General features: G+C 42.4%; 1 protein-coding gene across 5 annotated transcripts; it reads right to left on the bottom strand.

Annotated features, from left to right (window-relative positions):
• Positions 1 to 226: 226 nt before the first annotated feature.
• LOC110043558 (uncharacterized) lies at positions 227 to 13,485 on the bottom strand. 5 transcript variants are annotated; one of them, XM_020749021.2, is made up of 14 exons: positions 13,345 to 13,485; positions 8,784 to 9,139; positions 8,119 to 8,435; positions 7,849 to 8,033; positions 7,236 to 7,376; positions 6,610 to 6,710; positions 6,091 to 6,137; positions 5,179 to 5,274; positions 4,457 to 4,549; positions 4,012 to 4,116; positions 3,101 to 3,202; positions 2,401 to 2,425; positions 1,770 to 1,876; positions 227 to 1,097 (listed from the first exon to the last, which is right to left on the bottom strand). In XM_020749021.2, the coding sequence occupies exons 2-14, from the start codon at positions 9,116 to 9,118 to the stop codon at positions 1,045 to 1,047; spliced, it is 1,707 nt and encodes a 568-aa protein (XP_020604680.2). In that variant the 5' UTR covers positions 9,119 to 9,139; positions 13,345 to 13,485; the 3' UTR covers positions 227 to 1,044. The 5 variants fall into 5 exon arrangements, with proteins under 5 accessions (XP_020604680.2, XP_020604684.2, XP_089140375.1 ...); XM_020749025.2 differs by having other exon boundaries at positions 1,770 to 1,880; positions 2,404 to 2,425; XM_089284249.1 differs by lacking the exons at positions 227 to 1,097; positions 1,770 to 1,876; positions 2,401 to 2,425; positions 3,101 to 3,202 and having other exon boundaries at positions 3,578 to 4,116; positions 13,350 to 13,482.
• Between the last annotated feature and the right edge of the window lie 29 nt (positions 13,486 to 13,514).

Below are 13,514 nucleotides of genomic sequence, written 5' to 3'. Positions count from 1 at the left end.
CATGAAGCGACCAGGAGTATTTCTACTGCCCCCCTCCCTCCCACGCCCCCTTGATGGGACCATAGTCTATGGGCTACCCCAACATTAAATTCGTTGGTACCTATTTATACACCTGGGTGGAGAAAGGCACTGTGAGACTAAACCGTCTTCCCAAGAGCACAACACAATGAAACTCTGCAGGCTAAAATGGCCCATAAGGGGGATTAAGCACGCATCTAATACACTGTTTTGTGTTTGTTCCGTTTAATAATATTTGTAAAGAAAATTGGAGGATAACTCCATAACAAATGATCACCACAGAATAATTGTTCTCCGGTCGATAAATTGTCATTGGAATGGAAAGATCGCGTCTTAAGAGTGTAGGGGATGGGAGGTTATTAAAGTTGTTTAGAATAGGAGGTCTTATGAGAGACGGTAAACCGAAAGATCTCTTACTCTTATTTTTTGATACACTGTTGGGGAACTGGCACAAATCACACGTATTATTCTGTGTCGTCACATTGCCTCAAAATCTAACTCAAATATCTCTGAGTAACATCAAAAACAGACAATGAAGGGTGAGAGAGTTAATCCCCCATGTAGGCGTTCCCTCTCAGGTTATTTTTAGACATGGTACCCAGTCTTCCCTGGGATAATATTACCACGCGCGTTACGTGGATTTTCGCGGAGGAGGAAAACGGGTGTGAAGCCGCTTGGGCTGTCTACGTGATCAAAATCCCCGCCACATGATTGGCTATTTCTAAACCCTCTGGAATTTTCAAAACCGGGAGTGATCTAAAAGTAACTTGAGAGGATTTACCTTTGAACTAAAGGCCTACATAGGGAATTAACTCTCACTCTTCATGTTCTCTTGACGCAAATTATTTTGTCGTTCTACATTCTACCGCTAAACGGTTTTACAAGGGTTAATGTGAACTCTAACAACTATTCGAAGACAACGAGAAAAGTCATTTTGGAACGTCCTTCGCAAAATGCATCAAATGCGTTAAATATTTTGACAAAAGACGGAGTATTGAACAAGTCTGAGATAAGTATATTACAAATTCACAGCTGTTCCAGGTCTAATGAAACAATCGCATTCAGGTCAGCTATCGCTCCTGTAAATGAGAAGAGCAAAAAAGCAGTTTAAGCAAGTCATTCCCCGGGGTTGGCAGACCTACATAAAAGTCAACTCGAGCCTCTCTTCTGCTCAAAGTCCTCATCGCTAGGCACAGAACTATAAAATGGATTGTTTTCCTGCAATCCGAAACAGACGTTGAAAAGAAAGCCAGACGGAAGGGGATATAAGTAGCCACAACTTGGGCAACTTAATCTAGCACTCACACCGCGGTTCACAATAAGCAACAGAGGTGTTGACAGTACTTGACTATTCAGTTTTAGGCCCCGTCCACAGCGCCGGGAAAATTTGAAAACGCACCTTTATTTCTCCGGTTAGGCCTACCGTCCACACTAATACGTCACGAAAACGGAGCTTTTGGAAAACGCTCTTCAAACCGGAGGAATCTGAAAACGCCGGCTTTGAGTCTTAGTGTGGACGGAGACATTTTGTAAACGGAGCTTTTCGAAAACCATGACATCACGATAATAATATAATTTCCCTGTCCAAATTTTCCTCAAACACAAATCTAAAATGATCGGTAATGGTTCCGTTTTCAAATTTTCCGGCTTAGTGTGGACGGAAAACATTGGATGCGTTTTCAGAGAGAAAACACTGTTTTCAAATTTCTCCGGCGTAGCGTGGACGGGGCCTTAAAAGATAACATCCACACCTTCTATTCGTGCTATTTCATCCAAAGTTTTTAAAACATCAACTTCTTCATGCGCAGCGTTTATATGTACATGTTCTGTGCGAGGAAACGACTTCACTTCTTGTGCTCTGTGTGGTTCAAAAAAGACACAACTTTAATATGCTAAAAACCCAAAGGACATCAGTACACCAGTTCAAGAACAAGGCAAAATGTGTGATTTGTTTCTCCGATGGTGTGCGAATGAAGGTCTCAGTATATTTTGATTATGATTTAGTTGGCGGACGGCTTATCTGGGTCCTTTGCCCATTGAGCAAGTGATAATGATAAGTAACTTGCCCCACAGAGAGGACTGAGAGTTGTGGGGCAGCCATGACATGGAGAGCTGTCTGGGGTCTTATGCACGAGGGCTAGGGTTTTAGTAGACTACGAGGAGTCCCTCTTTCGCTCAGTCCGTCCAGCGAGACCGTAAATAAACCGCGAAGAAAAAAAAGCCGCGTGAAATCCTGGGTGCGCGCGCGTGCTTTTCGCCCCCAGGAGTTCGCGCGGCTATTTTTTTCTCGCGGTTTTGTTTCGCGTCACGCACGACGAACTAAACGAAAGAGGAACTACTCGTAGTCTAGGCTTTTAGCCGTAAAAGAAAGTCTCGTTTTACCTGTTTTTTGCAAGTCCGTCACTCTCTAAAAGTAGAACAACAAGTTAGATTAGTCAACACCTAGTGAACGTTGTTCACTGTGTGAATGAAAGCACCCTCAGTATTCAGTACTGTTACTAGTCTTGTAGCGAACGCTTCAACGCATTCACAAAGTATGATAACAGCTAGTGCTTGTTCTTATTACAAAAAATCTAGCACTCTCCACTGAAGTTATTTTTTTTTTGCCATCAGGTTGAGAGCTTTAATAGTGAACATAGAATCACGTCAAAACAATCATAATAAACCTTTTTTGAATTTTTTAATCAGTCGTCACTTTCAAACCCGTATTTGTCATCGTTTTTTCCAAAACTGAAAGCCAAACTACGTGTATTAAATTTTGGGTGATCGCTTAATAGGGGTGAGAACAGACGAAAACCCTCATCGGAACGACCAAAAGGTGGCCGCAGCCCTTATTAATAGAGGTGGCTGGTTAATAGGGGTTTTTATTTACAGTATTTTACTGACAATAATTTCGGGAGGTGGCCGCTTAAGAAGGGTTCTACAGTACTTCAGTCGAAACTGACAAATTGAAACAGAGTTTGCGAAGTATTCATCGGAGCTATAAAGGAGCGCTCACAGCCAAAGCTTAGTCGAGTCGGCGATGGAGTAAGGAGTCAACAAAAAGCTTTAATTTTTCACAGGGTGGGGTGGGTGTACTGACCTGTCTGGGGGTAGAGTGAGGGTTCTAATGACAGCAGCAGTCTCTCCAGTTGTTGAAGTTCTTGCTCTGCCACGTCACAAGTGGAACTCGCGCTGTCGTCATCTGTTTATGAATTGTAAGTAATGACAGGTTTAGGGTAAATTATATTTAATTTACTGCTCTCGATACTATACTTATTTGAGTAGAGACCCTCTCCCCACAATTGCTCAGTTCGTATCTTGAAGAAATATTGGTTGTTTACCATTTACACGGAGAAACCGGTTCGCCGACAATTTGCGCAAATGGCAATTTATCATTTCCTCAAAAAAACCCCAATTTACTGAAAGAAACTACAATCATGGACAAAAGTCTTGGGACAAATTTTTTACTTTTGGTGCTTTTGCGCACACGCCAGACGCGAATACAACTTCACCTGCCTAACCTCGCCCCCCCCCCCCCCCCACCCCCCATGCAATGTTGAAAACTACTACCTGCAATTTCTTCTGATTTTCAACATTGTATTGGGTGGGGAGGGGGAACAGTAACGCGTTTTTAAAAGGAAAGCAGTGCTTTTTTCAAACTTCAGTAGTAAAACACAGATAATTCGTTAAATTACATAGGTGTCCCAAGGACTTTTGTCCACGATTGTAGGACCACTTTGACCTGATCATAATTCCAAGATGGCGGTGAAGAATTGCAAATGGCATGGTAAGGACATTTTCCACTCGAAAATTTTGGACTACCTTTCAAGACGTTCCATTTCGAAAATTTCCCGGTAGATCGAGCCAAAATTGTCTTACCATTAACATTCTGACCAAAATTTTCGGAATTTTTGAGTAAACGGTAAACAACCATTGTCACATGACGATCAATTATTGTAGCAAAAGTTCTCCTTGTAGGGGTGGGGTTTGGGTTGTAAACGAGTACCTTACCGTCACTATCAAAGGAACAGCCATCGAATGACTGGTGAGGAGAGTCTGGGTTCGAGCTCGGCACTTTATCCCCCTCTCTGTTCTGTAGTGTGCATGTCTGGAACACTGAAATTAAAACAAGATGGATGACGCCGCAGAATTTGTAAAGTACGCTTGCAGTATTAGAAAACTCGATAATTTCATCTGTTGCGAATGGAATACTCGAGTTAACGAGAACAGAATGACGTTGTCACGTCTGTCACAAGAAATTGCTTAACAAAAACTTAGCCTTCCTCAAAACTGAACCAACATTTATATCGCGCGTGAGCTGTGCCTGTACGTCCTCGTTGCCGTTATGGCCATACAGCGGTATGAAGAATGTATAGATATTTATCACTGATTCTTCGAAGTGGCAGGGTTGGCACAGCATAAATTAGGTAAAAATATCACAGTTTTAATATCTTACCGTCGTGGATATCTGTGGACCTGTCCATGTCGTTCGTTACATCTACGTTTTCTTGGTGAATTTCGCTGACTGTTTCTGGCACCGTCTGTTCACCTGAAGAAAGTAGCAAATACAAGTGTGATACAACACGTTCAAGACAAGTACAGAAATATAGCACAGATAGAGCTAGCGTAGTATTGTTAGCCCAATTGGAAGGGAACGGATGGTAGTCCAATACAAGTTAGTCCTAGTTATTTCCCATCATCTCGAGAGGCACTGAGAGTAAAATGCTTTCACTTCGTACGTCGATCCTTCGATATTCTGGAACTAATGCACTAACGGTTGTCTGCCTCCATTCACTTTGAAATTAAAGTGGTATGGATATCGTCGTATGCGATATGAATCACATCAACGCTGGCCTCTCCATTGAGACTGCTGCAATGTTTGGCTTTTTGCTGGTCAAGGTAGAACACTAAACTAAATGACAAGTAAATACGGTCAAGCGAGGCAAAATTGTATAAGTCGAATCGCAATGAGCCACAAAATGAGATTTCAGCCTGATTGGTGGGGAAGAAAACAATCTCTTTACTGTGTTCGGCTCGGGCATGCGTGATGTGTTTTTACTACCTTTAAACCAATCATTATACTCAGCGAAAAGTCATCAGAAAAGTTTTCAATTTAGTGAAATAAGTGTTATTGATCTGCTGCCGCTTGGTCGGGTTATTATAACTTATTTAATTTACCTTCATCAGTGGTTGACGAGCTCGAAGTACTCTTCCGTTTCTTGCCTACCGGCCGGCCGGGTCGCCTTGGAATATCATCCGGAAGAATATGAATGTCTTGAGATATAAAGAAAAGAAAGACCATCAAGCCATGAACGAAAGGAAAACTTGCTCCTGTTATGTTAAAGCACGTCAAACTAGTAAAGGCATTGATAGCTTTGTTTCAACTCCATATACCATAGAATTCTGGTTATAAGCCCTAAACTTACAACGGATTTTGGGTTTGGTTATAACCGGGGAGGGGGCAGGGGAAGCGAAATTATACAGTACCCTAACCAGTACCTATTGCGGAAAAACATTCAACCGGTTACCAATCAAGGGAGAACATGCAACAAGCTGCTAAGCGCAGGAAAACATGCAGCCGGCTGCCAAGCGCGGGAAAACATGCAACCAGCTGTCAAGCACGGGAAAACATGCAACCAGCTGCAGAGCGCGGGAAAAAAAACGCAACCAGCTGCTAAGCGTGGGAAAACACGCAACCAGCTGCCAAGTGCGGGAAAACATGCAAGCAACTGCCAAACGCGGGAAAAGATGCAACCATCTGCTGAGCGCGCAAAAGAGAGATGACATCTTAATTTGTGCTGATTGGTAAGAGCACCTTGCGTTCGACAATCGCAAAACAAAAACAATCAGGTTGGGATCGGAACTACAAGGGACGTTTGTTTTAAGTTCCATTAAAAGCGATACAAAAAGGATGCTAAGCGCCCAAAAGATACAACTGGCCAAGATTTCCTAAAGTTTTCACTGCGTTCAAAACACAGCTGCTATACCTTCAAAATAATCACTTTCAAATGTGAAATAAGCCATAAATTCGAAAAAATTTAGGAAACAAAAGATTGTTCCAAAAAAGCAGCTAAAGTAAACTTGGCTTACCAATTTTCTTTTGACTTCTGAGATAATGCTCAAACGGCATCAGATATCTGCAAAGGAAAAAAAACCTTTGGGTCAACATCGCCATCATAACAAAAGCATACGTCACGGTTATTACGACTGAGTGTCATGCAGTTCTGTTTCATGCTATACAATACAAGCAGGGTACAAAGCCGTTGTTTTCCTCTTATTTGTCCGGTTTATAAGTCCGTTCGTCCAGTCATTCAGGTGCAATTTGTTAGTTCGCCTGGCTAATCCACTTGTTTTTCCCTCTTTTCAATCACGTTTTGTTTGTTCGTTCGTTCGTTCGTTCGTTCGTTCGTTCGTTCGTTCGTTCGTTCGTTCGTTCGTTCGTTCGTTCGTTCGTTCGTTCGTTCGATCAGTCGGTCGATCAGTCGGTCGGTCAGTTAGTCGTTCTTTCGTTCGTTCGTATGTTCGTTCGGTCAGTCATTTGTTCGTTCGTTCATTCGGTTGGTCAGTCAGTCGGTCGGTCGGTCGATCGGTCGTCGTCCTTTCACTTACTTTTGATAGAAGACGCGGGCAACTGTACTCACTCCTCCATATATTACATTGGACTCTAGCAACTCGTTATACACTTTGTTCCAGAGTTTGCACTGACAGACCTGGAGGTTTTGACATGAAAATGAATCCACGAATCAGTACTTAACGTACAGGCTGAAGTAGTAACAGGGCGGAGGGGACACTCAGCTCAAGGTCTCTAGAGGGAAGTCTAACGCTTCTTGAGTGTTAATGGACAAATCAGACAGACAGTCATCAAAAAGACGTCAAAAATGTTGTCGAGAGGCAACTTTTCAGAAAAAGCTCAGTTAAACACATTCTGGCCACTAGCCCGCACTGCCGAAGCTTAACCGTTATCCCTGGGAGTATCTTTAATTCCCCCTGTATGGGATGCTATTCCATGGCAGTTTAGCCCCAGGGATTTCGTTGGGCTCCCCTAAAAATTTGGCCGTTACCCATTTACACATCTGGGTAGAAAGAGGAACTGCGGGAGTAAAGTGTTTTGCCCAAGAACACGAAGCAAACACCCCAGCCAGGGCTTGAACCCAAACTGCTCGATCCAGACTCCAGCGCGCTAGTCATTAGTCCCCCGGCTCTCCTGTCGACTCCCTACATTACATTTTACTCACATTTTCAAATCCGCCATGTTGCTGTACTAAGTTGTAGAATCTGAAGATGTTGATTCGTTTCCCTCGCCACACTGGTTCTTTGGGTACAGTGACGCCTCTCTCCAACGAAAAAGATTGTAAATACTCTAGGAAATCCTTTTCCTGTTAACAGGAAACACAGAAAGAAAATCCTGCTCGTACAGTTAAGTTTTAGCATAAAGACTATTTTTCACTAGCACGTAAGTAACAGACGCACACATAGTGAGGTGCTGTTATGTAGCGCCATTTTGTTGAGACAATTTTCCATACAAAAGGCGCGAATTATCAACTTCTTAGTGCGAATGCGTATGTTGTTTTTTTTTTCTTGGTCAACAAACCTGTAAAAAAGGCAGCAAAAACAAAAAAAAAAGCTGCGAAGGTTTATAAGTATTCCAAGTGCATTGATTCGGAGATATTAAGATTTGGACGATAACATGCACTTATTGGTGGCTCGATGTCAGGCTTCTCTGATTACAACGCACATATCATTCATTATCTTTTTAGTCTTTTTTTTTTTTAGCTTAACTAACGTAAGAAGCGGGGTTATTAATAAACGCATTGTCTCTTAGTGCAATGGTCTCTTCGCGTTAAATACCTTGTTGTCAAGCTGTGACACGTTTCCTGTGTCATACACACGGTTTTTACTCGTCATAACTGGAATGGTTGGTGAATTCAAGGGCGTGTCTGTATTGCGGCGTGCAGGAATTCTCGCAGGTTCTTGTACACTATCAACTGGAACTCGCTCGCTCCAAACTGCGGAATCTACCGGTTTCTCTTCCTCTGTGAAATACGAGATAGATACTCATTAGTGACGAAATCTCCTATTATAAGAAGAAATAAGACGTTTATCACAAGATCAACTCACCGTCGACATATTTGAAGTGGCACGTTCCCAGCCTCTGCTCCGAAGTCTTGTTTAACGAACTCTGCGCTTCTTTAAGCGCGAATTCGTAAGATTTCTTGAGTTCGATCAGTTGCCGCCCCTGAATCTTCCGGAACTGGGGCGCTTTTTCAGCCTCGTTCATGGAACGTAGCGGATGCACGCGGGCTGGCACTAGCCACGCACGAGAACGGGGCTGCCCGAAGAACTCCACGTGGTAATGCGTGATTTCATTCTCTTTGACCAGCGGTGCGTCGTAGTACTCGCCGCAAGTAGGATCACGGGTGAGTAAACCTGGCCAACTGCATTACAATCGATAGGGAGAAAAGAGTCAAACTATCTATTTTGGAAAAAAAAAAGCGACAAGAATTTGCCAAGGGAGGCATTTACCACAAGAAGGGCGTGATCAACCTCTTAATTACTTGTAGCAGAGATGAGTTCCTAAAGTTCCCTTAGGATCAACGAGGGTTGAGGTGCCCTCAGACAATACAGGAAAAAGCAGGAAAAATTCGGAAGTAAGCGGGGAGGATTGTTATCAAATATATGGACTATCCACTATTTTTATTTCCCCCCAAAACCCCACCAATAAAAGGACGACCATGCAGAGGAAAAAAATATAACAACCAGAAACAAAACACTTCAACACTCACGGCGGATATCCTGACAATTTTGCCATGACCACATCCCCCAGGGGAAGAAGACTGTATATGAACTTCATGTGTTTGGGTTTCTTAGCTTTCTGTTCCACAGCAGAGCACGTGTTATAGCGAGGGTCACGATTGAGCCAGCAGTACCACGCGCTGTCCTCCAGACCCTTGGCCTCCTCGGTGGAGATTTGGCGCCATTTTTGGCAGCTTTCGTTCTCGCATTGCACCCATATGGACACGCCCTCTTCCTCATCTCTTGGCTTCGCGACAGCGGTGGACGAGGAGACTCGGCTCGAATTGCAAGGTTGCTTCAACAATCCACGCTTTCGTTTCGGCATCACTCGAAAGATCGTCAACGGCTGTTGAACAATTTAAAGGGATAGTTCACATATTTTAAAATTAAGCACTAACTTCATGAGGAAAAACCTTGCAGGGTCCTCAAAGACCTCCCAGAGACCCTTTCAGATGGGGATCTTTCCATGAGGATACTTTAAGGAAGATCTTTTAGAAACCATTCATGTCCAGGATCTTAAGAAAAATTATTTCCAGAGATCCTTCAACACCCGAGACTGCGATTAGTCTCTTGTTTGCTCTAAATTTCCCCGGGGTAAACTGAGAGAAAGGCCCGCGATATTCGCGACTAACGGCTTCAACGCTCGCCGCTCGAGTATCGCGCTCGCTCGCTCGCTCGCTCAGTTTTTGTGTTCTCCTCCTCAGTCTAGAAAATCTGTAAGGACCGCTTGCAGACCCTCCCCATAGAACCCGAGTACTTTCCGGCTTTTCTCCAATCGTAAGAGCACCGTGCTATCAACCTCGTTCCCGGACAGGAAGGAAGAGAGAGGGCCCTGAGAACGAGGTTGCCTTATTGTTTTTTCGGCATGACGTCAAAACAATATGTTCTGCTTTGGCTGTCAATTTTGAAGCTCCATGGTCCGAACAGCATTAGCCAAACAACTGACAAGGTGTACTTGATCCGTTACTCAAGCCATAGTTAATAGAGGGAAATGGTTAAGAAGGCCGGTAAACACCATAGAAGCAAACAAACAGGCTAAGACCTATTTTGGAAGGTCCTTGACCTGCACATCTTTAGTTTTATGCTCATTGACTATGCATGAATTGCATAATCGCAATCAATGCTTTTATTGGTTAGTTGCATGAACACACATGACCACCTTTTGTATTTTGCCAGGTTTTGTGAAGGGTCAAACCCCAAAATAGCCAACAAAAACATACAACAAAGAACTTTGCCAGGTTTCCTAACCATTTCCCTCTAGTAACTATGCTAAAACTGTCAAAAACATCTGAATACCAACCCAGAGAGACCACAACAGTTCTCCATACAATATAACTTTTTTTGAATACCGATAAAACTTTACACTTCCCTTTTGTCAGGCGTTGAAAAGTTGCTCTCCAAAAATAACTTATTATGCACCCAAAATAAAGACAATGTTTACAAATAGTCAATAAAATACAAAAGTTCAAATTACCAAGTACTCATAAGCTCTGGCCAAACGGACACGCTACTAGACGCAAGTTGAAATTTTGGGTCTACTTGCGACTCCGCTTGGCCAGGCCTTGCGTGCACTTGGGTTGACTTGCGATGACTTGTGCTCACTTTGGTCGAGATAAAATTTTGCTCGCAAGTCGACGCAGTTTCGCTACCCAACCCAAGTTGAGTGACGTTCAACCTGTTTGCCAATGAATTACAGGATATGTAGCCTTGAAAAGTTGTTGGTTTTTTTTTGCGACTTGCGTGAACTTGCGTGTACTTGCGAGGAAACTCAGTTGTGAGTCAGTTGTGGCTACTTGCGACAGCTTGGCCGGGGCTTTAAATTCAAAGCGAACGCTGACTAGAATTCAAAGGCACTATGTCAAGATTGGACGAAACATGTATTTTGACGCATGGAAGGAAGTTCTCATAACACCTTGCTCTATGTTTTGTTGTGTCAGCCTTCTGTAGGTTGATTGTATATCGTATGCGCAGCGCTCGCGGCTATCTGGCAATTTGTCCAATATTGAATCATGAATAATTACGAAATTTGCGAGCAGTTTGTAATTTTGTGGACAAAGAGTTTGATTCTATTGCTGTAGTTAACTTTTTTGCAGCTCAGAAATTTGGCCAATAAAATCTTCCACCGCGCATCTTAACTCTTTTACTTGTAATTTATTTAGCTGAGCTACGTGTATTAATTTATTACTTAACTTACATGTACTCTAAACTCCGCGGTTGATTTTATCAGCATTTTATTACTATTGTGCAGCACAGCTCGGGAGATTGCGCAAGCAGTCTTCGTGTTATTGACGTTAACATTTATTACTTACTTTACTCAATTAGTCACGGCGGTGGTCCAAAAACAAATTTCTAAGCAAATTGTTTCACATCGGATATTTACACAAGTAGTGCACTTTCGGCAATATTTTGCACTCTTCTCAAATTTAACGGTAAAAATTAAAACACCAACTGGTCTACATTTCCGCATTGCGCAAGAAATTGTTTATAACTTAGAAATTTTTAAAAGGATGGAAGGGCGTTATAATATCAGAACTCCGAGGGCGTTTCGTATTGCTCAATCAGCACTGGAAGTTCCCTATGGGAAGTTTCAGTCTTGTAAAAACAGGAACTTGTAAGCGCGTTCCGTGTTGAGACAAGTTTGTGTTTCGAACCGGTAAATACATTTTTAGTCAGGCTGTTTTTCGTTCTATTTTTAACTCTTTTGGTTCCAAACTCGAAGTATGAATTCGCAAAACATTTTCCGCATATCAGTAATATCCTCGCCGGAACCAAAACGAGAATGGAGACACACTCTCAATGACATGAAATTAGCCAAATTTTTCTCAAGTCGCGATTATTTCGTTTGCCCATGCTTATAAGAGTCGCTGAGATTTCTCGTTTGGCCCGGATCGTATTTTTGTCGGGGTGTCTGAAGTAGTTTGAAAAACAAACAGTACCTCGTGAAAACACGGCACAGGAGCAATGCAAATAAATGAATGAGTGAATGAATGAATGATCGTAAGAGAGTTTCATTCAAAAACTCAAACTGAGAATCTTAAACTGAGTTAGATAACGATTTGACAGCATAGACGATGGTACCACATGCATCACATGAAAAAACTGCTCGATACCTTTCCTTTGAAGTCTTGCAAATACTTCGTTCCTGACCTTCAAGGTTTGAACTGTGTCAGTAAAGATTTAGCACTGGAAGGGTTTTTAAAATGATTCGTATGCTAACCATAATCTTGCTTCACAGTTCATTCTGCCATCTTCGCTTCAAACGGCAGACAAGTAGGTGTTGAATAGTTGACAGTTTACTTTATAATTTGGGTTCTTTGGCGGGAGCCTCGCGTGGAGACGTTGATCACGTAACAGACGAATGTCTGCGTAGAGAGTAGGCGATATTGTAGGAAGTAACATGAAGTTTAATACCTGTACTACACAGAAATAGCGGGCAGTGGCAGCTTGCAGAGCTAATTCACTCTGCTACAGATGCTGCAGCGACAGTGAAACACGTTTCATTGTCTGTGGCTGTTATCCCGCACCAGAAAATAAATCCCGCATTCACCCATTGCTCTGCTCACTATACCGAGACCAGCAGCTATTCTGTGCTCCCTAAGCTACTTACGTACATCAAAGAGAGCATATTACGTATTTCCGGTTGTGGAAATACGGACGTGTGGATATTGCATGCTATAAACATTGTAAAGATTTTTCCCGACTGAAATGCTTCTTTTAAATTCGCACAGCTAAAACGCTTTTAGACAATAATAGCAAAGATTCATGTGCTTTAATTTGAGAATTTAGAGAAGCTTCTTAATCAGAAAAGACCGGAAAATATTACTGAGGGAGATACGAATGCTAAAGTTATGAAAATACCGGTTATTAAAAAATTCATTTGTCATTACTCATTATTCTGCAACCTAACCATACAAGCTCCTTTATGCAGATAAGATTGAAAGAAATAATATTCTTCTAGTTTGTAAACGTGATGCGAAAGGCACTTTTGTTCCTATCGCTAAAAACCGGCGGCCGACAGGTTGGCAATAAGCTTCACTAGACTACGCAAATTAGGTTATCTTGACGGCGGAAGTGAACTGTATTTGAGACACCCTTTGGCCGTGTGACCATTTTCGAAGTTTACACCTGCCAAAATTGTTCATTCTTTGCCATAACTTTTCAGTAATTCATACAGTTAACCAAGCATTGTTTCTTTGGGATTTATGTTTTTCATTTCCCGTCACCGGAAACAACCAGGTTCCTCTTAGCTGTCTTAACGACGACAAAAGGATGGCCGCCGTAAAGGAAAAACGAAGCTCATATCAAGCTAGACAAGAGCCTCAAAATGGACAAAACACACCAAAAGGGATGTAAGGTGGCGAAAAACGAACGCTTATCAGAGCATCGCTCTGTTCATAAACAATAAAATCATGTTTTGGTTAACTTTTGTCTCAACACGAGGTCCGTTGTTTGGTTAGAGCTTAGACAGGAAGCCACGGCAGACGAATTCGACGGAGTTTCCTCGCAGATTTTCCGAAGAAATCTAGAAAATAACAAGTTTGGTGTACTCACCTTACATTGTTAGCGACACTTTGGGAATTCTGTCTTCGTAAAAGGTGTAAAAACCATCCATGCGTCCCGCATGCAAATGTACAATGAGTGACAATCGTCACGTTATATCCTCTTGATTTTCCCGCTTACTGAGGTCACCCGCTGAACAGTTCATATTTATGGGCTCATCT

Source organism: Orbicella faveolata, unplaced genomic scaffold (assembly GCF_042242905.1).
Source record: "Orbicella faveolata isolate gen_17 unplaced genomic scaffold, um_ofav_v1 contig_13, whole genome shotgun sequence".
NCBI lineage: Eukaryota > Metazoa > Cnidaria > Anthozoa > Scleractinia > Merulinidae > Orbicella > Orbicella faveolata.
The sequence above is the reverse complement of the archived record's forward strand: the minus strand, read 5'-3'. Positions and strand labels throughout refer to the sequence as shown.

Bases quoted from the DNA above. Each gene is read 5' to 3' on its own strand.
- LOC110043558 (XM_089284247.1), bottom strand. From the start codon at position 9,118: ATGCCGAAACGAAAGCGTGGATTGTTGAAGCAACCTTGCAATTCGAGC. The intron at 6,711-7,235 runs GTGAGTAAAATG...CAAAACCTCCAG, and splicing joins AACATGGCGGATTTGAAAAT to GTCTGTCAGTGCAAACTCTG. The intron at 4,117-4,456 runs GTAAGATATTAA...TTTTAATTTCAG, and splicing joins GTCCACAGATATCCACGACG to TGTTCCAGACATGCACACTA.